General features: G+C 42.9%; 1 protein-coding gene across 6 annotated transcripts in view; it reads right to left on the reverse strand.

The window, feature by feature from the left end:
* Positions 1–15709, reverse strand: part of gria1a (glutamate receptor, ionotropic, AMPA 1a) — an 81164-nt gene that overhangs the window by 54333 nt on the left and 11122 nt on the right. For all 6 annotated transcript variants that reach the window (XR_008964110.1, XM_057348812.1, XM_057348811.1 and 3 more), the window contains exon 3: positions 10383–10622. Coding sequence is in view for 5 of the 6 variants with exons in the window: in XM_057348812.1 (XP_057204795.1) it covers positions 10383–10622 (240 nt within the window). In the remaining variant the exon portion in view is untranslated. The remainder of the gene's footprint in view (positions 1–10382; positions 10623–15709) is intronic.

Below are 15709 nucleotides of genomic sequence, written 5' to 3' on the forward strand. Positions count from 1 at the left end.
GGCTGTAGGGGGGATGGGAAGAATAGCACACCTGGTGCAGACAGGTGTGCCAGACATGGGAAGTGGCACAATTTGCTCATGACTTTTCTAGAGCAGATCTGGGACTTTCAGGAATTTGCAATGACAGTATAGCCCTGTTTGGGACTTGGAGTTTCTTGACTTTAGCTGGATAGATTTTATTCTGACAAAAACACTAGCATGGATCATATCTGTGTTATTATCACATATTGGTTTTAATTATATCATTTGCCTATCTAGAGTGATCTACACTATGGACAATTCCAGCGTTATGGATGTGACATTTTCAAAACTTTTCGTTTAAATTCTCAGAGACTGTATTACCAAAATATTGAATCATGTGTTTATATTTTCCAGTCCAGACATCAGAAAAATATCAGTCAATACATGAGTTTTCTGTTTTAAAAGAGAGCAAAATTCGTTTGTTATGGATGTGACAAAAAAATGTTTTAGAGCCTTTTTAGGATTTCTGTGAATTAAAAAGTACAAACCAGAAGCAATAATATCCAACTAATGGAGAAGGGATGGCTCTTCATAGAACATAAAATAGTTATTTTATTTAAATTTTTATGTGCCCAATAGATGAGGAATATTGACCATCATGGATGTGACAATTTGGTTGTGGATGTGACAATTCACTTATGCCGTGGTCAGACTAGACTTTGAGCATGCAAAATTCGCCGACGGTGCTACAAAAATGGGCAGGAGCGATTCCTCCATATTTTACATTTCTGTACCGAGATCTTCTATTGGTCTCACGCATTCAGGTGATGCGAATTCGCAGGTCAGAGTTCACCAAACTTGAACTTTGCTACGTAGCGAAATGCGAAATATCTTCGGATGGGCTTGTGTTTCAGGTCTGTCGCATTTGCATGCGTATGATTGGAAGTCAATGGAGTAAAAAGGCAAGTGTGACCGGGGCCTTACCCGACTATGAAAAACTATGCTTTAAAAACATTTTCTTAAGGTTGACATTTGCATGGAATTGCCCATATAGGACACATTAATGCACCAAATTTGGGTCTTTACACAGACTTGATGCATGTTGCACAGTATTTACGAAGAAAATTATGTTTAACAGTCAAATATGGATTATATGGATAAATATGGATTAATTAGGACAGAAAATAACATGTAACAAAAGTAGTAAAGATGCTGCACGAGCCTCAACCAGTCCAACTGCTTTCTTGTTATGTGATGCAAAGTTGTTTAGCCCCATAACAATATCACTTCAATCTAATTTATATTATGGTCAAATGTGGCTTAAAACCTAATACTCCATTTCTATAGGCTTGATTGACATAGCGAACAAGATTTACACTTTCTAAATGGCAACTGTCATGGCTCTGCTTCCTTAGTCATGTTTTTCTTGGTCCTGTAGCAGAGCCATGACAAAGTCTTTGGTTATGTGTGGAGAGAAACATATTGTTGTCCGTTTGACAATAATATACGTTCTCTCCAGTGTCTTGTCATTGGCCCCATTCCTCTCGTTCCCTCGTTATTGCTTGTTGATTAGTTAATGTCTCACACCTGCCCCATGTCGTTATCCCTCGTTTGTCTTCCCTATATATACCCTTTTGTTTCTTTGTCCTGTGCTTGTGTATTACGTTGTGTTTGCGTTGCATATGGTGTCTTTCGTGTCTACCCGTGGTTCCTGTTCCTTGCCTTGTCTTGTCTGTGGATTGGTCGTGTTGTGAGTTACCCTGCCCCTGCCTTTGTTACCCTGCTGTGTTTTTTGTAAGACGTTGTGTCATGCTTATTAGTTAGGTTATTTGCTGTTCTTGTTTTATGTTTTGCCCCCACGTGGGAAGTCTTTGTTTTCTTTATATCTCTTAGTTTCGTTTTCCCCCATTGAGGGTGTTTGTTTTGTGTTTTATTAGTTATTAAAGTCTTGTTGAGTTAACCCCTTCACTGCCTGCCTGCGCTTGGGTTCTTCTGCCAGTCCTTGACAGGATACACGAGCCCCAATGAACCCAGCAGGCAGCACCTCGGCCTCTACGAGGTGGGAGTTGGCCGATTGGTGGCAGACAACGTCAACCCTGATCCAGAAGGGTGACGGCCCGATTCCACCCCAGGGCAATCAACCTCTGGCGGAGTATGCCCGGACATCTGCGTCTCGGAGGGGTTTTCTGCCAGAGGCGCTCTTCAATGCATACTTCCTGGCGGGTCTCGTCGAACCTCCTCCTCGGGCCATTCGCGAGAGGATGATCCGAGGATCCTTCCAGGAGCTGCTGAGTGGCCTCCCTGTCAGCTCCTCTCCTGACGCTCCACGCTCCTGCCTAGCGTCCATCCCGGAAGGTTGCGTCATGGGTGTCGTGGCCCTGGGGAGTTCAACGGCAGCCTCTCCATCGTCCACCAGCCTCGTTGGCAAGCGGGGGAGAAGTGAGTCCTGGGGTACCACCTCCGAGGAGTCCCAGCCGGAGCCAGCCGTTCCGTATACCTCCTTCCATCACCCGACCACCAGCCGGGTGGCTAGGTGGAAGAAGAAGAGGCAACGGCGGGCAGCGTGGTCTCCAACCAGTCCGGTGGTCCAGCCGGCGTCCTGTCCGGCATCCAGTCCGGTGCAGCCGGCAAATTTGGTGGCATATTCCAGGAAACCCCTCCAAATTTCATAAAACACTGCTGAAAGTGATAAACATTGTTGTATGTGTTGTCAGTCCTACGAAAAAGACGCAAAAAGAAAGGTGCTTTTTTTCTAAAGTCTGTTTTTGAAAGTGTATTACTCTGAATCTGAGGGGCCCAGGAACCTGCAGACAGTTGTTCTTGATTCCAACAGGTCTCAACAAATAGAGGGAATTTGATTTTTTTCTCTATCATCATGTGGTATTCATTTATTATTCTAAAGCAACTCAAGTGTCCTTTTTTCGTAATTTCTGCCTGAATTTGGCATACCCAATTTTAAACAGACCCCATAACCACATACAATGAAATAAATGGAATATTTTTGTGTAATTTCATGGTAAACCTCTCAAAATTGCATGTAACACAGCTGAAAGTGCATGTAACAAGCAAAACTTGGTGTTGAGTTTGCTCATGGTGTTTTGGTCCGCCTCCCCTGTTGCGCATTGCCATATCTCAGCCTCTGATTCGCCTATTTGGACAAATGAGGGTCTACATAGAGGTCATATTCTGAGCTTCCGTCTAATATGTATATCATGTGGATAGACAGAGGTTCAGATATTTTACAGCATTTTAACTATCCAAGCTTTTATGAAACGTTGCAGACGCAGCACGTTGATGGGAGACATTGAAAGCGGATATTTAACTTTTAAAACCACGAAAAGAGGTAGGAATGGACTTATTTTGTAGAAAACAACCTAATGAAAAAGATTATGTAGCATTTGTGGCTTAGTGTAATGATGGGATGCAGTTATTAGCTTAGATGTTCTATGGATGTGTTGTTTGTTTACAAATATCAAATTCTGTCATGGTTCTGCCCCATCTTGTCTTGCTTTTCTTGATCTTGTGGCAGAGCCATGACAGAACCTCTTGTTATGTGTGGAGAGAGTCATTTTGACCTTTTCGGCCTTCAATACTCTCTCCGGTCCTTGTCTGTGTTCCCGCCCTTTTGTATCTCCTCGTTATTGATTGTTATTAGTTCATGCCCCACACCTGTTCCCTCTTGATTTGTTCCCTTTTTAAGGTCCCTGTGTTTTCTATCCTGTGCTGGTTCATTGTCATTTGTATGGTGAGTGTCTGTTCCGTGTAAGTCTAGTCTAGTCTAGTCTAGTCTAGTCTAGTGTAGTCTTTTGTAGTTATGTCATATGTTAATCTTAGTCTTGTTAGGTGTAATTAGTCTTAGTCCTGTCCTGTTGTAGTTTCCCCTTGTTTGTTATGTTACCCTCACGTGGGTCTTTGTTTTGAATTATTTATTAAATGTCCTGTTAACCCCTTACCCACTGTCTGCGTGTGGGTCCTCTGTTCCTTGTATCTTTGTGTCTCACCCCGAAGCGTGACAAATTCATCATAATTCATTCGACTTGCATTTGATATGTGGTAAAATATCAATGAATCCAACTGGAGATTTATATTCTGTAGAATAAGAGCTTTCATTTGATATATAACTTGAACATGTTGGACTATTCTAGCGTTATGAAAAATGTTCGTGATCATAAACAATCATGATTTTAAAGGGGCTATGACATGGGGAAGTTATGAATTTCAGCCTAAATAAGTTATTTTATGTACCATAAATGCCAAAAAGGTGCACTTCTCCAGAAACTAGAGACTCTAAGCTTTCAAATGATACCACATAAGAAAGTTAGAGTTACAGAAATACATGTAAACATTAAGGGAATACTTTTATGACGTAATTTTAGAGTTTAACAGGTTAAATTAGTAAGTAGAATTTATTTATATTGTATTAAAGGACCATTGTGTATTTTTAGCAGCATCTAGCAGTGAGGTTGCAAACTGCAACCAACCGCTGACTCCACCCCTTCCCCTCGAATCACTACGGAGACTGAGAGAGGATTAAGATGTCGTCACGTTTTCACTTCTTTCCGGAATGAGGTAACATATTTATGAAATGCGTTCTGCAGAGTAGATTGTATGTTTAGGGATACTGTAGAAACAACATAGTGACATGGCAACAACATTCCATGCAAGCAGACCCACTGTGTACGTAGATAGAAATAGCTCATTCATTCTAAGGTAAGAAAAACATAGTTTCATCATGTGAGGTCTGAACACATAGTTATGTATATTATATTGCTTTTCCGTCAATAGATCCCCCAAAAATTACACACTGGACCTTTAAACAGCAAAGCTGCCCAATGTGCTAAATATTAATAACAACAGCAAAATAAATACGATAAATCTTATAAAGAACATAAAAATGAGACTCAAAACAAAATGTACAAAAATAAATTTAGCCTAGATTTATTTTGCTACAACAACTGTGTAGACCACTTAAAAATGAACACTGAGTTTTGCTTGTATGGCCTTTGTCGATTTTTTTTAGTTTTCATGGCTAAAATTTTAGTGAACCCCTATGTGAATGTACCGTGTTACAATGAAAGCATTAGAAAGAACAAATGCTTGTATGCAGAAGCAAGTTCATTAAAGAGCAAAACCAAACTAAAACAATCAAGCAGTGTTCAGGACTGTAGTATTGCCACTCTGTTATCTGCATCCACCTCTGACCTTCTAAATGTCACTTTACTGGCTGTGAATTCGTAAAAACCTGTCTGGAAGATACAGAAGAGTAGAGAGAAAGAGTGAGATTCAGCAACATTGCTCACAAACAGTAATGGGGTTCGATTAGTGAAGACATTGATCTCAGCATCAGATTTACAGATGGCAGATGTATATGCACAACCCTGAGAGACCAATCAGTGAACGCAAATCTCTCCGGATAGAAAAACAGTGCTCTTATCATCCAACACAAAAGCATCAATACCTTAACACCACACAAGTCTACTGATATGCTTTACTGTTTGCTGCATACATAGGCAGCATCCTAACTAATGAAATGACCTACATAAGCAGCAACTTTGCAATTCGAGTCTTATTTTTTAATTAAATTAAATTAAAACTATTTGATACATTTAAGTATAATTGAGTATATTTCAAATCTATGTTTCCACCATTTATTCTATTCACTGAGCTTGTTGCAATGCATTCTGGGATTGCCAGGTCTGGTCTGCTTAAATGACCAAAAATGATTATACTGCCTACCATTCAAAGCAGTCTTCACATACACATGCCTATGATGCCTTGAAATGCTCCCTATAAAGACAGCTCACTAGATTCTAAAACAGAGACAGTGTCCATAGCGATAACACCAAATTCAACTTTACTTTCACATAAGAGGCAGCCATTCTGAAGGATCCCATGACACAAGCGTGTATATGTTTGCACTTATTATACTGCCAGTGAGAGTATCTTATGCTTCTTGTGTTCTTGTTGCATCAGCACAATGACCAGCACCTTCAAATTCATCCAAACCCCTCTATCTCTGCTTTCTGCTGTGTGAGAGTGCTTTACTGAATATTTCAGGCCAAGTTCATTCAGTAACTTCACAAACCTAAAACTCTTTTTACAGTATGTGCACAGTCAACACACCGTCAAAAACTAACAGTGGGAGTCAATTGCCTCCTGCAATCGGATCCAACGCATGCTCGACAGCTCTACAAAAATACATAGATAACTACCATGGGAGCATTTATGTTGGGAATTGTTAATGAAGTGTTTAATGGACTTATTCGGGTTAGTTTTATGCATCCAAAATAAAAAAGTGCTCTTGGATTTTACGGCGTTTCTTCAACGCAACACCGTACAGCTTTTGCATGAGCCGTAATTAAAAAGAGAAAAACAAGGATACGTGCTTTATAATTTATGGACCCAATGAATCTAACAGAAATATTTCATTCATGGGGTGGGATAAACCGTAAAATAGATCACTAAGAGTTGGACCTGTGCCATTCTGTGAAAATGGACTACACAAAGTGAGTTTAATTGAGAACTCCAACTGGATATCAAAAATGGAAATCAGCCACGAATTCCACTCTGTGTATGTGTGTTTCTTCAACTACAGGCAATTTGCAATTTAATATACGTAACTATGTTTTTAGAGATGTGTATAAAGACCTTACATAATGAACCGTTATATTTTAATTACCTTAGAATGAGATTCTATCTACATACACCGCAGGTCCCCTCGCATTGAATTCACCATGTTGTTTCTACAGTAGCGTTTTGTGAATATGTTATCTCCTTCAGCAGAAAAACAAAAACGTGATGACATCTTAGTTCTATGTCAGCCACCGTAGTGCTTCAAAAGGGAGGGTGAGGGGTGGAGTGAGCCGTTGGTTGCAATTCGCAAACCTCACCGCTAGATGCCGCTAAATTTCATACACTGGACCTTAAAAGCAATGATAAAATAATCATAAAGATGACTATATGTAAACTTTTATCATTTAAGATTGATAGCCTGAGTTTGGGACAAAGTTAAAACAATCAAATCTACACACAAAGGGCATTTCAAAAAAATGACAAAAATAAATCACAAAGACACTTTTAACGTGACCTTCTGATAACAAAACCAAATCTGAAATCTGCTAGTTTGAATAAAAAAACGACCCCTGGGACAAAAGAAAGACCAAAAGTTTCAGAAACACCTACATATAGTTAAGTACGGGGGAATCATTTAAAAATAGCTGGATTCCGAAGTAAAGGAGGCACACATTGATGGCAGGGGAGAGGAGGAATATTGATTTCCTCTTCTGCTTCAGACCGCCTCTGTTTTGAGCACTTGCACTTTGACCCCTCTGCATCTGAGCCAGTTTTGCTTTCTGTTTGACTCAGTGTGAGTGCAGCTGGACCGCTTTAAGACTGCAGGGTGATTTGACATTAAGGGGCTCACGCTCTCAGCAGGCAGAACAAATGACTCACGATGCACACCAAGAACAGGGCCAGCGGGGAAAGATGCCTCTTCTTAGCCTCATTCTTGCTCATCTGGGGTGGTATGATGCCAACAGAGTACTACGCTAACATGAAACCCAGCGAGCTGCTGTGAAATTAAAGTCACAAGGTATCTGTGTATCTGCATAGGGAGCTTATGGCCAGCTGTCGGTGTGGACGGGTTCACATACAGGCTACATACAGTCTCATACGTATGCCCTTAAAAGGCTTAAAATAACCCGGTAAACAGTGCGGCGCTGTATCTAGGCAACAAGAGGCTGGTGATATGGATTCCTGCAGTTTGGTTCCTCTCAGTCACAGAGTTAATGATCCCACAATCTTAACCCAGAGCCCTCAGCACTTTCACAAGATAAAACCATCACCGAGACATTCGTGGCACTCATATAGGTGTACATCAAACCTGTTGTGCGCCGACCAATGACAGAACAGACAGCCGCAATAAAAAAGGAGAGACGGGAAAAAAAAGGAGATGGGAAAGCTGATGGTAAAAGAGATTCAGTGCCCAAAGCATTGTGGGTCACTATTTCTCCACCTCTGTCCTAAATAACCTGCAATATTCAGATGGCATCATGGCTGAGATGAATGTCTGTGACAGATGGTGACACATTACGGGGATATTGCTGCCGATTGGCTGTAGGGGGGATGGGAAGAATAGCACACCTGGTGCAGACAGGTGTGCCAGACATGGGAAGTGGCACAATTTGCTCATGACTTTTCTAGAGCAGATCTGGGACTTTCAGGAATTTGCAATGACAGTATAGCCCTGTTTGGGACTTGGAGTTTCTTGACTTTAGCTGGATAGATTTTATTCTGACAAAAACACTAGCATGGATCATATCTGTGTTATTATCACATATTGGTTTTAATTATATCATTTGCCTATCTAGAGTGATCTACACTATGGACAATTCCAGCGTTATGGATGTGACATTTTCAAAACTTTTCGTTTAAATTCTCAGAGACTGTATTACCAAAATATTGAATCATGTGTTTATATTTTCCAGTCCAGACATCAGAAAAATATCAGTCAATACATGAGTTTTCTGTTTTAAAAGAGAGCAAAATTCGTTTGTTATGGATGTGACAAAAAAATGTTTTAGAGCCTTTTTAGGATTTCTGTGAATTAAAAAGTACAAACCAGAAGCAATAATATCCAACTAATGGAGAAGGGATGGCTCTTCATAGAACATAAAATAGTTATTTTATTTAAATTTTTATGTGCCCAATAGATGAGGAATATTGACCATCATGGATGTGACAATTTGGTTGTGGATGTGACAATTCACTTATGCCGTGGTCAGACTAGACTTTGAGCATGCAAAATTCGCCGACGGTGCTACAAAAATGGGCAGGAGCGATTCCTCCATATTTTACATTTCTGTACCGAGATCTTCTATTGGTCTCACGCATTCAGGTGATGCGAATTCGCAGGTCAGAGTTCACCAAACTTGAACTTTGCTACGTAGCGAAATGCGAAATATCTTCGGATGGGCTTGTGTTTCAGGTCTGTCGCATTTGCATGCGTATGATTGGAAGTCAATGGAGTAAAAAGGCAAGTGTGACCGGGGCCTTACCCGACTATGAAAAACTATGCTTTAAAAACATTTTCTTAAGGTTGACATTTGCATGGAATTGCCCATATAGGACACATTAATGCACCAAATTTGGGTCTTTACACAGACTTGATGCATGTTGCACAGTATTTACGAAGAAAATTATGTTTAACAGTCAAATATGGATTATATGGATAAATATGGATTAATTAGGACAGAAAATAACATGTAACAAAAGTAGTAAAGATGCTGCACGAGCCTCAACCAGTCCAACTGCTTTCTTGTTATGTGATGCAAAGTTGTTTAGCCCCATAACAATATCACTTCAATCTAATTTATATTATGGTCAAATGTGGCTTAAAACCTAATACTCCATTTCTATAGGCTTGATTGACATAGCGAACAAGATTTACACTTTCTAAATGGCAACTGTCATGGCTCTGCTTCCTTAGTCATGTTTTTCTTGGTCCTGTAGCAGAGCCATGACAAAGTCTTTGGTTATGTGTGGAGAGAAACATATTGTTGTCCGTTTGACAATAATATACGTTCTCTCCAGTGTCTTGTCATTGGCCCCATTCCTCTCGTTCCCTCGTTATTGCTTGTTGATTAGTTAATGTCTCACACCTGCCCCATGTCGTTATCCCTCGTTTGTCTTCCCTATATATACCCTTTTGTTTCTTTGTCGTGTGCTCGTGTATTACGTTGTGTTTGCGTTGTATATGGTGTCTTTCGTGTATACCCGTGGTTCCTGTTCCTTGCCTTGTCTGTGGATTGGTCGTGTTGTGAGTTACCGTGCCCCTGCCTTTGTTACCCTGCTGTGTTTTTTGTAAGACGTTGTGTCATGCTTATTAGTTAGGTTATTTGCTGTTCTTGTTTTATGTTTTGCCCCCACGTGGGAAGTCTTTGTTTTCTTTATATCTCTTAGTTTCATTTTCCCCCATTGAGGGTGTTTGTTTTGTGTTTTATTAGTTATTAAAGTCTTGTTGAGTTAACCCCTTCCCTGCCTGCCTGCGCTTGGGTTCTTCTGCCAGTCCTTGACAGGCAACATTACAAAACACATTCATGGTACGCACTGGGTACAACCGCCTCATTTTGGCAGATATCCATGGAGAAAGACGAACAAATGAGTGCAAACCGAAATGCATCCACTCAGATCAGAACACCACAGAAAAGCGACACACAACCAGGCAGCTCTCTCATGAGTCACATCTATATCTGTCACTGCACACCAACAAGTTCACAAACAAAGCGAGAAGAAAACAAAAGCCGACTCATTCCGCACACCAGCAACGTGGGGGTAAATATTGAGACTCCAAAACCAAGCAGCCATAATCAAAATGGAATTATAAGAGCTCTCCGCTATAGATCATGAAAAGTAGGTCTCACCAGAGTCTGAGCTGTACATGTAGACGAACTTGGTCCACTTGTAGTGTTCAATAACGCCCACCAGGGCATCTTGCAGTTCGGGTCTCAGCTGGATGACGAACTGGTTGGAGTTTTCCATGGGGAAGCTGGGCGTCACAAAGCAGACGTGCAGTGCGCCGCAGAACGACATCAGCATGTTCACCGTCTTCCTGTCATATATGCCAATGATGGCATAGACTCCTTTAGCGAACTGCGAACAGACTGCAGAAGACAACAGAATGTGATTATTTAAAATATAGACATAGAAATACAGACACATTTACATGTGTTTGCATGTATCTGGGTGTAAAATCGGAGTGCAAATGTTTTCACGATAAATTTTAAGTTTGCACTTGGAATAAAATTGACTAATGACTCCCGGGCATTAGATGTTTTGTGTTATAATGACATAGTCTATGCACAGCAAAATCGGCAGTGTTAAAAAGGGTCAAATTAACTCTCACAGTGTTTATATAATCCACACTTTGAGAGTGTGGATTATTTATACACTGTGAGTGTTAATTTGACATTTTTTAACAATGGAGATTTTACTGTGTGTGAATAATATGCTAAGCAAACACAATCCCACAGGAATTCATAACAATTTTATGAGGTGGCTAATTTGTATAAATTCGTGCAATCTTGTTTGTACGCTTTTTTCTAATGATCGTATGTTTTTGTACGATTCACATCGTACAAATCAGCCACTTTGTAAAATAGTTATGAATTCCTGTGAGATCAGGTTGGCAAACCACATACTGTACACTCCTGTATTTAAAATAATCCAGACTAACATGAAAAACATTAAAACAAAACATTTTTCTGAAAGGAGCGTTTCTGTATGCATAAGAAAAAAACACATTTACGCAATTACACGTGAACGAGACCCATGTTTAGCACCTCGCTGATTTTCTCACTTGTTGCCAGGCTATTAATAATAATTTCAATACCTTTCAATGGACTGAAAAGTGTCCCGAACACAATGTGAAGGGACAGATAATCAATGCACTAAAGAGTCTCATACAAAGAGTCTCCCTGACATTTACCAAACAGCGGGGCACTTCTCTAATTTCGGCTGCCTTGAACGTTGAATATCTTTTCCTCTCTCCGTCCCTGTTGGTGGTAAAATTTCCTCCATCTGTTTTGAAGCGCCTTTCAAAAGCAGGTTTCCCTGTTTATTCATTGAAACGCTGCATCACGCTCTGTTGTTGCTGTCTTTGCCCTGGCCGGGTTATTTTTCACTTGAGCTCAGGGATTTACGTTTCAATGCTGCAACTAAACAGATTGAAGTTGCAGTCTGTTCGCTGCCCGAGGCCCAAATCCCAGCGGGAGCAGCCCGAGGGGCGCAGGGGGAGCAGAAGCGATAGGCATGGCCATCACCCAAACTGCCTGCCCCACCACGCAATAGCCAACAAGTAGCAGAGTGCCAGCACCTTGAGCGTGTGTGTTTGCGACCGCTGGCCTGTCCATGGTCTGTGACTCATTTCAATGTTCAGCCACTACAGATTACTTGATAAAGGGTTTATGTAAACACTGTATTATGTCTCAAACGTGATGACACTGGAAGTAGCCAGTGGAGAATGCCGCTTGCAATGCCAAAGCCATGTGATTCCCAAAAAATAAACAAACTTGGGACATTAAAGGGATAGTTCACCCAAAAATGAAAATTCTGACATCATTTAATCACCCTCTTGTTATTGCGAACCTGTATGACTTTCTTTCCTTTGCAGAACACAAGAGAGGATATTTTGAAGAAAGTTGGTAACTGAACTACAGCGCTACCCATTTACTTCTATTGTACAGACACAAAACCATTGAAGTCAATGGGTAGAGCAGTTGTTTGGTTACCAACATTCTTCAAAATGTCTTCATTTGTGTTCTGCAGAAGAAAGAAAGTCTTACAGGTTTGGGATGACATGAGGGTGAGTAAACAATGACAGCATTTTCATTTTTTGGGTGAACTATCATTTTAAGTGTCAAATGTAAAAAGTAAACACAAAGCTACCCATAAATATGAAAGAATCAACCGGTTTCCATCTCATTACTCAATATAACAAGAACATTGTGTAATATTCCACACCGACACGCTAATTTAAAGTGTTCTTTCTACACTTTATATGAAAAAAAATGCACACGCTCTGTGCTAAGCAATAATGAATATGACACTTCTAACAGGCGCTGTGGTAAGCTCTGAGGTAATATTGGGGATGTTCTTATCACACTGCTCTGCTTCCTGTGTGACTGATGACTTGCACATTAATTCTGTCTGGGCTGAGTGTTGTGGACCCAGTGAGAAAGAGAGAGAGACAGAGAGAAAGAGAACGCAATGTGAGGGACAGCGTCCCTCTGTGTTAGCCTTTATAGAAGACATATGGCGCATTGAATCAAGCTCCTACAAGTACCATATGCGCTTGTCTTAAATGGTTTCACATTGTTTACTTTTTTGGCGATTTGTGCCATGTTAATAAAGTGTGCTTGTTCAGCTACGACACATTATTGAATAAAGCTCAATTTTTGGCAACAGACATTAATAGAACATATTAATTAAATTTTATTTGATATGGTTTGGCATATGCCTTCATGCCTTGGAGGTTTATATTTATCTTTATATTAGCTCAGGAACTGAACATAGCTTTATTGCTTTGCTCAATGGAAAAAATAACACTGTTAACCAGATGTTAAGTGATTAATGCAGCAAATGATAAAATTATCCTTTTTATGCTAATCCGAGTGTTTTCCTAACCAGCCATGAGCAATGAGTGGTGGCTTTTTGTTGAATGCTATTTTCACTGTATTGTGCTGCCAAGTAGCCCCGTCCATATTAGACACATCTCATTGGTCGAAAATTCGGTTGCATATGAAACTGATTGACATGCAGCATTTTCACACTCAGGGCCCTATTGTACACCCGGCGCAATGCGGCGCAAGTGTTTTTGCTAGTTTCTACCTGACGCAGTTCTCATTTTCCAGTCCTGCGACGCGTAGTTTAAATAGCAAATGCATTTGCGCTCATTTGTGCGTGTTGGTCTACAAAAGAGGTGTGCTCAGGCACATTGTTGGCGCGTTGCTATTTTGAGGAACTGAAAATAGACTGCGCCATAGACCAACTCAAACCTGGTCCAAAGTCTAAAGTCAATGGCGCAATATTTTTGTGTTTAAAAAAAGAGCGCATTAGTAGAAAATGCGCATCTGGGCTAGGGCTGTCACCATTATTAAATAATCGATTATAAATCGATTATAAATAGTCTCATCGCGATTGGTTGACCTCATCGCGATGGTTTCAGATCATCGCAATTATTGCACATCTCTATAGAAGACACTAGGGGGAGCTGTGTCATGGCTCTGCTTCATTTAGTCATGTTTTTCTTGGTCCTGTAGCAGAGCCATGACAAAGTCTTTGGTTATGTGTGGAGAGAAACATATTGTTGTCCTTTTGACAATAATATACGATCTCTCCAGTGTCTTGTCATTGGCCCCGCTCCTCTCGTTTCCTTGTTAACTTTCCCTGAGTGTCTAATGTCCCACACCTGCCCTGTGTAATTATCCCTCGTTTGTCTCTGCCTATATATATATACCCTCTTGTTTCTTTGTCCTGAGCTCGTGTATTGCGTGTTTATGGTGATTGTACTACGTCTGTTCTGTGAATGAGTTCTTCGTGTTCCTGCCTGTATCATTTAATCAGTAAGTTTAGTCAGTTTTTCCTTGTCTAGTGTTGTCTTAGTTTAGTTTATTTCGTGAGTGTTCCTGTTTAGTTTGTATTATTGTATTCCCCTGTCGTTGTGTTTTACCCCCTCGTGGGTTTTTGTTTTGTCTTTTGTTTATTTAATAAAATAAGCCTTGTTGTGTTAACCCCTTCACTGCCTGCCTGCGCTTGGGTTCTTCCACGCCGTATTCCCTGACAGAANTTAACCCCTTCACTGCCTGCCTGCGCTTGGGTTCTTCCACGCCGTATTCCCTGACAGAATACACGAGCCACCACCGAACCCAGCAGGCATGGAGTCGAATGAGGCGTACAGGAGCCGCCAGGCTCACGTCCTGTTCGGCTTCCGCCAGAGGGGGACCCCTGTGAAGGACTTCGCCATGGACTTCCTGTACACCGCGTGCTACTCGGGGTTCACCGAGGCAGAGTTGAAGGTAATTTTCAACAGCTGCCTCGATGAACCCTTCGAGCCAGCTGAGATGCGCCGGTTGAGACACCTGGGCTTCGCGGACCAGGTCGAACTCGCGATGAATCGTGAGGAGCCCAGGGGAGTGTCCATGGCGGAGCGTCTCACGGGGCTGGCGGCTATCCCAGAGGACGGTCCCTTGCGGATCGGAGTTGTGGGCGTCGCCACACCGTCCTCTCAGCCGCCAGCTAGCCTCGGCGGGAAGCGGGGGAGACGTGAGTCCTGGGGCTCCACGTCTGAGGAGTCCCAGCCTGAGCCAGCCGCACCCTTTGCCTCTTTCCTTCAGCCGACCTCCAGGCGGGTGGCTCGGCTGAAGAGAAAGAGGCAGTGGCGGGCAGCGCGGACTTCCCTCCCTGCCGGTGCAGAAGCCGGAGTCCAGTCCGGTAATCCAGTCGGCGTCCAGCCGACGTCCAGTCCGGTGTCCAGTCTTGTGTTCAGCCCTGTGTCCAGTCCGGTGCAGCCGGTATCCAGTCCGGTGCAGCCGGAATCCAGTCCGGTGTTCCACCCGGCGTCCAGTCCGGTGTTCCAGCCGGCGTCCAGTCCGGTGATCCAGCCGGCGTCCAGTCCGGTGATCCAGCTGGCGTCCAGTCCGGTGATCCAGCCGGCGTCCAGTCCGGCGTCCAGTCCGGCGTCCAGTCCGGCGTCCAGTCTGATGTCCAGTCCGGCGCCCCAGCCGGCCTCCCAGCCGGCGTCAAGCCCTGTCCAGCCGGCCTTCCAGCCGGCGTCAAGCCCTGTCCAGCCGGCCTTCCAGCCGGCGTCAAGCCCTGTCCAGCCGGCCTTCCAGCCGGCGTCAAGCCCTGTCCAGCCGGCCTTCCAGCCGGCGTCAAGCCCTGTCCAGCCGGCCTTCCAGCCGGCGTCAAGCCCTGTCCAGCCGGCCTTCCAGCCGGCGTCAAGCCCTGTCCAGCCGGCCTTCCAGCCGGCGTCAAGCCCTGTCCAGCCGGCCTTCCAGCCGGCGTCAAGCCCTGTCCAGCCGGCCTTCCAGCCGGCGTCAAGCCCTGTCCAGCCGGCCTTCCAGCCGGCGTCAAGCCCTGTCCAGCCGGCCTTCCAGCCGGCGTCAAGCCCTGTCCAGCCGGCCTTCCAGCCGGCGTCAAGCCCTGTCCAGCCGGCCTTCCAGCCGGCGTCAAGCCCTGTCCAGCCGGCCTT

Source organism: Triplophysa rosa, linkage group LG13 (genome assembly GCF_024868665.1).
Source record: "Triplophysa rosa linkage group LG13, Trosa_1v2, whole genome shotgun sequence".
NCBI lineage: Eukaryota > Metazoa > Chordata > Actinopteri > Cypriniformes > Nemacheilidae > Triplophysa > Triplophysa rosa.